Below are 10,312 nucleotides of genomic sequence, written 5' to 3'. Positions count from 1 at the left end.
AACACCGGTCTTGAAAGACCTACATTGGCTCCCAGTACGTTTCTGAGCACAATTCAAAGTGTTGGTGCTGACCTTCAAAGCCCTAAATGGCCTCAGTCCAGTATATCTGAAGGAGCGTCTCCACCCCCATCGTTCTACCCGGACACTGAGGTCCAGCACTGGCGGTTCCCTCACTGCGAGAAGCCAAGTTACAGGGAACCAGGCAGAGGGCCTTCTCGGTAGTGGTGCCCTCCCTGTGGAACGCCCTCCTACCAGATGTCAAAGAGAACAACTACCAGACTTTTAGAAGACATCTGAAGGCAGCCCTGTTTAGGGAAGCTTTTAATGTTTTTAATATTTTTTTGGAAGCCGCCCAGAGTGGCTGGGGAAGCCCAGCCAGATGGGCAGGGTATATATAATAAATTGTTATTATTATTATAGAAATGGAACCAAACAGACTTATGAATGTGCACACCTGAAACTGACACAGAGTAGAAAAAGATTAACCCATCCATCTCTAAATGAGCTGGATGTACCAATGGTCTGACTCTGTTAAAGCAGATGAGTGGAGTGTGTGTGTGTGTGTGTGTGTGTGTGTGTAGGAGGGATACATTATTAGATGGGTGTGTCTCTCGATTTCAGTTTCTCATATTTCCAATCTTCAATTCAGTTCTCTGCATTTCGACATCAGTTTGTGGGGGAGAGATTTTAAAGGTCCTCATAAAAATTCACCAGTATGTTAGTGGGCACCTATCCTTCTACACAGACTTTGCAAAGCAGTTTCCCCCTAATGCCATGCATTTATGTATGTTATTCTCACTAATATAATGCATTTGCATGCACACACTAGATGCATCTTTGAACATGCAAATTGGCTGGAGAACCGCATTGCAAAATTCAAAGAGGTGCAGATTGTGAAGGAAAGCTGTGATTCAGTTCACGTTGCGGTTTCAGAAAGTGCAAAGTCAGTAGGTTCGCCTTTAAATGTGGACCGGATCCAGTTTCTCCTCCCGCTCACACCCCTCAATCCCTGCCACATGTTGGAAAGAGTTCTCAGTCCAGATCAATTCAGCTCATTAGGGAGCATTTGAGGAACTTCTAGTTCCTGTGTTCATCCGGCTCCAGGGACATCAATTACTACCAGGTGAAGCATTTCCCTTGTTGCAAGCTTAGCAGCCATGACGACACCTCCTGGGAAGTTAATGTTTGCCTCAAGGTTCTAAAACTGAAGCCAAAGGTAAGAGATGCAAGTCAGAAGGTTATTTCCAACACACACACACCTGGGATTGTTGGAGATAGCAGGTGGAACATATTTATTCTTGCAACTTCAGTGGCTGTGAGATTGGGAGTAAATTTCCGTAGATGCAGCTTCAACTGCCATAGTCCTACCAACCTGGACATTGGATGCATCAGATGTCAGGAATATTTAATTAATTTTTTCCTGGTTACAAGGCTAGCTCTTCTATCCGGTTTCTTACAGTTCCTTTCACACTGTGGTACCTGTCATGCTCTGGAATGGCAGCTTTTTCACCAATCTACCAGCACATCACACCAAATTTCCTTCACACTGGTGGGTTTAGCGGGACAAAACAACAAATACTGATACGCCTATACCTTTCCACACACACACACGCTTCTGTTTCCCCAGGAAAACAGCTATTTGCCACCCTGAATTTCATCGCTTGACTCCTGCGAATTTCTGAGTCATGGTAATGAGTGCTAAAAAAATTTGCTATATTCCATTAGTTTCCTGGAAGTGGTTTCACACCATGTGAAAGCTCAAATATAATGTGGATATTAGCAGGGAAGCATCAGGGACATGAAGCAAACTGCTGTGTGAAAGCAATCACTGTCACCTACTCTGCTCTTGGATCTGGTCCAGGATGTGGAAGAGAGAGTGCTCCCCAGAAGCAGCTGATGTTTATCAAGGGCAAGACAGCCAGATCCTATATAACTGCCTTATGGGAACTGGAACTTGAAGAACTTGTGCTTGAGCTTGCTTTTCCCTCCCTCCTCCCTCCCATTCCCTTTTTCCTCACGTGTTGTGTCTTTTTAGATTGTCATCTTGAGGGCAGGGAGCATTTTAATACCAATTTTTGGCAAGCTGCCCTGAGAGTCTTTTTGGTTTAAGGACTGGGTGTGAATGCCATAAAGAACCAATAGTGACAGAGAACATTCCACCCACTCTGATCAACCTATGAAACTTATGGCCGCTGGATATTGTGAGGGCCAAGAGCAATAAATGACCTTGAGAATTTGAAAGGGAAAAAAGTTGGTGCATTATTCTAATTTCACAACTTCTTCTAACTTGACTTATGTTCCAGTGTACCTAGACTGAAGCTGTGTCTATGTATACTTTCTCAAGGCATTTCAGAAAAATGCCTGGGAGAAGAAAATCCTGCCACCAGTTAAAACCTAAGGAAACAAAGGCCTTTTTGCTGCTATGGGTAAGCATAAAGGTAAAGGCAAAGTTTACCTTCCCACCGCAGTGGTACCTATTTATTTACTTGCACTGGTACACTTTCAAATTGCTAGGTTGGCAGGAGCTAGGACAGAGCAACGAGAGCTTGCCCCGTTGCAGGGATTCGAACCCCCAACCTTCTGGTCAGCAAGCACAAGAAGCTCAGTGGTTTAGACCACAGCACCACCTACGTGGGTAAGTATGTGTGTGCAATGGAACCTACTAACCCATGAAACTCGATGCCACTGAATGGTGGTAGCCATTTGCAATCACTTTCTTTCAAAAGAGCCATAAAATACAGGCAATGTTAAAGATTAAAGTTCACTATGCACATGGTCCAGATCAGGGATTCTGCTTAGAGCATCTCTAACAGATAATGCTGCTTTGGATGGTACCTGTAATGACATCCAAACACACCATCAACTGAGCAGACAAATAACCTGTTTCAGATGTAATAATCCCCAACCCAGAAACTGGTTTATTGGAGCAAAATGTAGCCATGATTCTGAGTCCTCCTTTCTCCCATCCTCCTCTTGCTTAACCATCTTAAGAAAAGACATCCTGGTTTGTTAAACCACAGTTTCCTCATGATGACTCAACTGGGAAACTGTGATTGAACAGCTCACTAAACAGGATGAAAATGGGACATTTAATGAAAATGAGACATTCAAGGATCCAGTAGCATGCAGGAAAACTTAAAGAAGCAAATCTCCTTCACCCTTAACATGATTTTATTCCGTTTGATTTCCGACAAACAAAATAATAGAATAGCAAATTATTCCACCTTACAAATCAATGAAAATTTCCTGGTAAGAATGGTATTTGGCTGCTTGAGAAATGCCTCGGCAGATCTTTAGTTTAGCCAGAGTCTCTTCATGAGGTGTGTTTTCCTGAGGGACTTGCTACTTGCCAATTTTGGTGAGTATTTTGGGAGCTGCAGTGCACTGGGGATTTTTCAGAATTTCCATGTACATTCCAGGGATCCCAAAGTAACGTGGCTCATTCAAACAAGCACGTCTGGTTGCACAACCACGTTTTGCGTAAGTGTAGATCTGACCATCTGCAGGAAAGGAGGCGGGTGGAATTATACTGTGAACCACTCTGAGACCTCTGGGAATATTATAATAATATAATATAATATAATATAATATAATATAATATAATATAATATAATATAATATAATATAATATAATTAATATAATATAATATAATATAATATAATATAATATAATATAATATAATATAATATAATATAATAGCTCAGTAAGGAATCCACCCATCCTCTCCTATGAGTCTTAAAAAAATTATTTATGCTTTTCAGGTTTATACATTTCACTAATTTTACAATCATTTTAACATTTCAAAACTTGACTTCCTTCCCCCTCCTTCTGAGGTACCTTAAATTTATTTTTAATATCTTCTGCATATCCTAATTACGGTAACTTAATTTGCTCGTTTATTTATACTCTTATAAAACTCTCCTATGAGTCTTAGCCATCATACATTTGCAGCAAAAGTTGGTGCTTTTAAAAAATGACACAACTTTCTGTTGCTCTATTTCTTAAGACCAGGAGAATATAAGAGCCCAGCTGGATCAGACCCATGGCCTGTCTAGTCCAGCATCCTGTTCACACAGTGATTGTCCTGGCTCCCACCCTTTGATGAAAGACTTGGATTCTTGGTTTGAGAGATCCCAAAACTTGTATAAAAGAAGCCCGTACAGCACAGGTTCCAAGGTTCTCAATTCAAAGGTACAATGGCAGAGACTAGGACACCTGCCTAGGCAAAGCATAGCTGTTGACCCGACACTGGACATGCCCCTTCCATTCCATTCTTTAAGGGATGGAGCGAGTCCATCAGTCTTATCCCAAGTGAGAAGCTTGGGCCTGCCAACAGGCACTCCTACTGGTGGGCAGGGAACTGCTGAGTCTGTTCACATCTATGCTGGTGGCAGTGTGTCCTGAATGATGAGACTTGCATCCCACCATCTGCCTTCATCTCTGACTGTGCTGGCTCTCTGATTGGCCAGATAGCACCTCCGTTACTAAGGAAACCTCAGCCCTGGAGTGGGGCTGGAGCATCTTCACTAGGTTCCTCTTCCCCCTCCATGATGCCTAGTGGATGAGTGGAAAAGTCGGGTGGCTTTGGGGTGGGACCGTCCTTGGGGTCACTGCTTAGACTAGCTCCACCTCTGGCCTTAACACCTGAGCTGGGTGGCTGTAGAGTGGGGCCCTCTTCTGAAACACTGCTTGATCTCCCTCCATCCTCCCAATCCAAGGTCCTCCTCTTCTTCCCCTTCTGACATCTCTTGCCGGTCATGCTCCTCCCTAGCCAATGACACAAGGCTCATAAACATCACCAACCAGATGATTGTGGAACGCCAGCAAGCAGGGCCTGAGTGCAACAGCACTCTCTCCACTCTTGATTTCCAAAAACTGATGGTGGAGAGAGCAGCCATCTAATCACCTGATGCCTCACCTGTCTGCCAAAGTGACCCACAAAAGGTTTGCCACTTTGGGATCTGGCCCTCTGGCCACATCCAGCTCTCAACCCCTGCCACAGAAATGCATCAAGAATTAAGGTATTTGTGCAACCGCGGCTGCCAGGATGTTACTTGCCCAGAGGTGGAAAGAGGATACTGTCCCAACAAAGGAAGAATGGCAAGTAAAGTTAATGGACTATGCAGAAATGGCCAAACTTATGGGAAGATTAAGGAATCAAGAAGAAAGAATTTTCAACAAAGAATGGGGGAGATATGTGGGTTATTTTTTTAAAAAAATGTAAAAAAATTAAATACATTAGCAGGGCTCATTTAAAATCTAGCAGTTAAAAGGTGACTTTGGAGGAAATACGAGTAATCAACAAAAGGAGTTAAGGAGGAGGTGCAATTTTGTAAATGTTTGTATAGGGAACCAAGGAAGGGGAGGCGGGAAGTCTAAATAATGATGTATGTGATAGTATTTGATGATTATTGTTAATTTGAAAAATGGGGGGCGGGTAAAAAAAGGAAGATTTAAATTTCTGTTTTCTTAAGCACCTTCAGAAGGTTACTGTCACAACTTCCAAACATTGAAATTTAGAGTCAGATCTTATTTGTATCCTCCAAAGACCTCCACTTTATTCTCACAACAACCCTATGATGTAAGCTAGATTGAAAGAATTGTGACCTGCTCAAGGCTTTCTGGTCAAGCAAGGACCTGAACACATGTCTCCAGAGTCTACATCCAGCGCTCTAACCATGACATCATACCGATGCTCACCTTGTCCCCCAAAGTTTGCTTCACACCATCCACACCCCTTGAATGAGCCCTAGCTTTCTTCTACATAAGATGATGTTGCACTACAAACTCTTAGGCCTTACCCTGCTCCACAGCAAAATCATAGTAGACACAGTTGTCTTCCCAGCCATTGCAGCTTATTATCTCGGTGGGTATGCAGCTTGGGTCCTTTGAGAAGCACCCAGGACATTTCAGTCCATTTGGTCTGGTCTGCAGCCGGCGCACTGGGAGCAAGCAGAGAGAATGTGTGGAGAACAGGTTTTCCTATCTCCCAACAAACTAGTTTCAGGTTTCAAGGAATCACACACTAGGTTGGTGCACCAGAACTGGCCAAATTCCAAATCCCCAATAACTTTGGGTAAGGGGTCATAGCTCAATGGCAGAACACCTGCACCTCCATATAGGGCTGGGGAAGAACCTTGCCTGAAGCCTGCTATTGGCCAAGCTTGGAGTCCAGCAATATCCAGAGGGCCACCAGTCGCCCATCCCTGGTGCAGATGATACTAAATGGACCACTTATCTGACTCAGAATAAGAAGAACAAGCCAGGTTCTACACAGACTCCCATATCACTCTGTACCTTCTTCCAGGCAAACAGAAAACGTGATTAGAGGTACAGGACAGTGCCTTCCCTGGAGGTTTTAAAGCAGAGGTTGGATGGCCATCTGTCATGGATGCTTTTGCTGAGATTCATACATTGCAGGGGGTTGGACAAGATGACCCTCATTATCCCTTCCAACTCTATGATTCTATGACACATTCTATGATTCTATGACACATTCCATCCAGGCAAAAACACTTGGGGCAGGGTGAAGCAGGGCCAATGAGGAGTGTGGCTTGGGGAGAGTGGATGTGGCCTGGGGTGAGTTCTAGGGGCCAGACAGAGAGGAGTTGAAGTTCATATTTGACCCTGAGGTTCTCCACCCCTATCCTGCTGCTGTACCTGTGGAAAGATTGGTTCACTGCTCTTAACAACAACAACAACAACAACAACAACAACAACAACAACAACAACAACTTATTTATACCCTGCCCACCTGGGTGGGTTTCCCCAGCCACTCTGGGTGGCTCCCAACAGAATATTAAAAACACAATAAAACATCAAACATTCAAAACTACTCTAAACAGGGCTACTTTCAGATGTCTCCTAAAAGTCAGATAGTTGTTTATTTCCTTGACATCTGATGGGAGGGCATTCCACAGGGTGGGTGCCACTACCAAGAAAGCCCTCTGGTGGTTCTCACAGGGAGGGAACCACCAGAAGGCCCTCGGAGCTGGACCTCAGTGTCCGGGCTGAACGATGGGGGTGGAGACGCACCTTCAGACGTTCTCCATGCCAACATATCCCCAGGTATCATCATTGTCCATCACTCAGAGCCATCTTAGGAACACAGGAAGCTGTCTGATGCTGAGTCAAACCATTGGTCCATCCACCTCAGTACTGGCTACACCGAGCAGCTCTCCCTAGTTTCAGAGAGGGGTCTTGCCCAGCCCTATCTAGAGATGCTGGGGGTTGAACCTGAGACCTTCTGCAGGCCAGGCAGATGCTCTTGAGCTGTGTCTACACATCAGTGCAGAGGATTAGGAGAGTCAAAAAGCTGGGAAGAGATGCTTACTTGTCACTGCTCCACTGTTGCAGAGATCCTTGCGGCAGCACTTGGCAGCTCTCCGTTCGCGCTGGTTAGGAAAAGTGAAGCTCATGGGGGATGAAGGGCAGTACATGAGCTTGGTGCAGCCTTTGTAGGTGGCCAAGGACACGTCATGCCCTGCAGTTTTCACAGAGGAAAGCCAGCAACATGCATCGGTTTTGTAATTTATCGTTGCACTATATATTCCACTTTTAAAAATTACAAACTCCAAAGCAGGTAACAAAAGAATGGAAATGATTGAGACATTGGGGGTAGGGGAATCTGTGAATTTTGTATTCTCTTAGTGTCTCATTTGTTCAGCCTAAGATCAGTTCTCCACATTTACACATTTGAGAGAGAGAGAGAGAGAGAGCAAACATTCCCACAAATATTCAACCTTTTTGTGTGAATTTCTCCGAATGCACCTATCTTTGTGTGCAATTGTGACCAATGTATGCACATTTTTGCAAAACTGCTCCCCCTAATATAATGCATTTTGTATGACCCTTTCACAAACGCATGCATTTAAAGCACACTTTGCCACACCATATGCATTTCTGTACAATTACTTGGCTAGAGAACTGCACTGCAAAATTCAGAGTTTGAAGGATGGCTACGCTCCAGTTCATGTATTGGTTCAGAAAGGAGGGATTTGCCTGTAAATGCAAAATGAATCAAATTTCTACCCCCCACCCTTACATCACTGCTTAGCCCTCACCCTACCGAAAGTTCACACACACACACACACACACACACACACACACACACAACACAGCATTTCCCTGCTTGGGGAAAACACGGCTCCCTAGGAAGCAAATCCCGGGAAATGATCTGAAAGCATACAAAGCCACTTCCCTGCTGAAGCTAAGCAAGTCTGGAGCTGGGTGGCTCCAAGTTGGGGGACTGCATTGAAAGCACACATGTACCCCACCTTGGGCAGTATAACAGAAGAAAAAACCCAATATCAATGCAAAAGAAATGAATGAATGCATTCACCCACCAGTTGTGGTCTCTATGGTAAGGGTGAGGCAGGCAGTATGGGATTGTTCACACAGAACTGGCATCCCAGTGCAGGAGTCGGTGTTGCTGCTGCAGTGCTCACAATGCAAGCAAAGACCTGGAAGGAATCACAGAATCATATCAATCAATCAAATCTTCATTACGGTCATAGATCAGCATAAGTAGGGTGGGGGACCAGCATTTAAAATCTGTAAAACATTTTGGAAAGCTAAAATTATTGAAGCAGCTAAAATTATTAAATAAGAATCTAAAAGAAGGGTTAGGAGCATTAGACGGATGTGGAAGAGCATAAGAGGTTAGTATATAAAAGGCTATGGGTAAACAGAACCATAGAATTGTAGAGTTGGAAGGGACCCCAGGGTCCAGGGATCATCTAGTCCAAACTCCTGCAATGCAGGAACTTTTTGCCCAACGAAGAGGCACTGGAATGAGTCATGGGTGTGGTGGGGAAGCAATTCAGGCATATCAATTGCTAGGGGAAGACAAACGAGCCCAGGCTTCAAATGCTTCTCTGCTGCAGACCACCCTTCCTCAAATTCTTTTGCTTCTTCTTCTTTTTTATTTCTTCTCCTGTTGCTTCCAGCATCACCCACTCTTTACGAAAAAGCAGCAAAAAAGTGGGGTGGGGGACTCATTAATGCAGTGGACAAGCAAAAGGGAAATGTGGCTGACAGTCGCACGTTTCCATCACTTTTACAGTTGATTTCAATTATTTTAAAATGTTTAAATTGTTCTTAACTGCTTCATTGATCATTTTAAAATTTAATATTACTACAGTCAAGCACTGCATCCATTTTGGTAAACAAATATTGGAGGAGATAGGTGGAATTGGGCAAATCTGGTGTTAATTTTCGCAATAGCAAGTGACAATAATCCATTGGCAACCTGGCATGCATGTTATCGTCCCATCAGGCATCAACCGAATGCATCTTAAAATGAAAATAAAAACGCATGTTTTGTTTTGGATGCGTTTGCTGTCCTGGGCTCCTTCTGGAGGAAGGGAGGGATATAAATTACAACAACACCAACAACCCACTGGAAGGACCCTGAGTGAGAGGCAGGGAAGGGAAGATCTCCTGAGAGGCTGGGAGAAGAAAGGAAAGCTCCCAGGTGAGAGCTGGGAATGTTCACCACTTTCTGTGTGAGCCAAGAGTGTAGAGCAGGAGTCAGCTACCTTTTTCAGCCGTGGGCCAGTCCACTGTCCCTCAGACCATGTGGTGGGCCAGACTATGGGGGGGGGGACGAATTCCTATGTGCCACAAATAACCCAGAGACATATTTTAAATAAAAGCACACATTCTACTCATGTAAAAATGCACTGGTTCCTGGACCATCCTTGGGCGGATTTAGAAGGTGATTGGGCCGGATCCAGCCCCTGAGCCTTAGTTTGCCTACCCATGGTGTAGAGCTACCTTTCAGAGAGGACTCTGTGTTTTGTTTTGTTTTGTTTTGTTCTCTCTCTCTTTCTAATTTAGATAGTTTTTTTCTTACTCTCACTTGATTCTGATTCTGAAATGAGTGGGCATGTCTAGCTCAGCTCCCTTCATTTCAACGGGTCTACTTTAAGTAGAACTTAATTGGACGCAACCCACAGCCATCACAATTCTATGTGCCCTTACCTGCGGCAAACAGGATGGAGAAGAAGTAGGAGATCAGAGGTGTCTGCATGGTCTCGGGACCCCGCAAAGGAGGGAGAGGAATTGTGGAGCTGAGATGGCAGTTGCATGAGCTTAGCCTGGCTGATGGGGATTTATAGCTCCAGGGTTGGACAGGGTTGGAAGGTGGGGTATGCAAGGAGAATGGGCTGTGTGGAACAGTTCCTGCTCCATCAGACTCCATAGGAGATAAATCACCAGGTGAAACCAGCACCTGTTCTGGGCTTGGTGGCCATAACGACATGCAAAGGCAAATGAATGGTCACTTCTCAGGCTTCTGGGGCTGGGGCC

General features: G+C 44.4%; 1 protein-coding gene across 1 annotated transcript; it reads right to left on the bottom strand.

Moving 5' to 3' along the window:
* Positions 1–3,153: 3,153 nt before the first annotated feature.
* Positions 3,154–10,034, bottom strand: LOC128419209 (phospholipase A2 inhibitor and Ly6/PLAUR domain-containing protein-like). Its single transcript, XM_053399635.1, has 5 exons — positions 9,986–10,034; positions 8,347–8,463; positions 7,335–7,484; positions 5,803–5,943; positions 3,154–3,500 (listed from the first exon to the last, which is right to left on the bottom strand). Exons 1-5 carry the CDS (start codon positions 10,032–10,034, stop codon positions 3,343–3,345), a joined length of 615 nt encoding a protein of 204 aa, XP_053255610.1. The 3' UTR covers positions 3,154–3,342.
* Positions 10,035–10,312: the final 278 nt, after the last annotated feature.

The sequence above is a fragment of the Podarcis raffonei genome, chromosome 8 (genome assembly GCF_027172205.1).
Source record: "Podarcis raffonei isolate rPodRaf1 chromosome 8, rPodRaf1.pri, whole genome shotgun sequence".
In the NCBI taxonomy this organism is placed as follows: domain Eukaryota; kingdom Metazoa; phylum Chordata; class Lepidosauria; order Squamata; family Lacertidae; genus Podarcis; species Podarcis raffonei.
The sequence above is the reverse complement of the archived record's forward strand: the minus strand, read 5'-3'. Positions and strand labels throughout refer to the sequence as shown.

What these genes read in the sequence shown, in the direction of transcription:
- LOC128419209 (XM_053399635.1), bottom strand. Translation starts at nt 10,034, where the DNA reads ATGCAGACACCTCTGATCTCCTACTTCTTCTCCATCCTGTTTGCCGCA. An exon ending in CTCCATCCTGTTTGCCGCAG is followed by an intron (nt 8,464 to 9,985) that starts GTAAGGGCACAT and finishes GATTCCTTCCAG; the next exon opens with GTCTTTGCTTGCATTGTGAG. An exon ending in TGATTTTGCTGTGGAGCAGG is followed by an intron (nt 3,501 to 5,802) that starts GTAAGGCCTAAG and finishes CCTTTCCTGCAG; the next exon opens with ATGGTCAGATCTACACTTAC.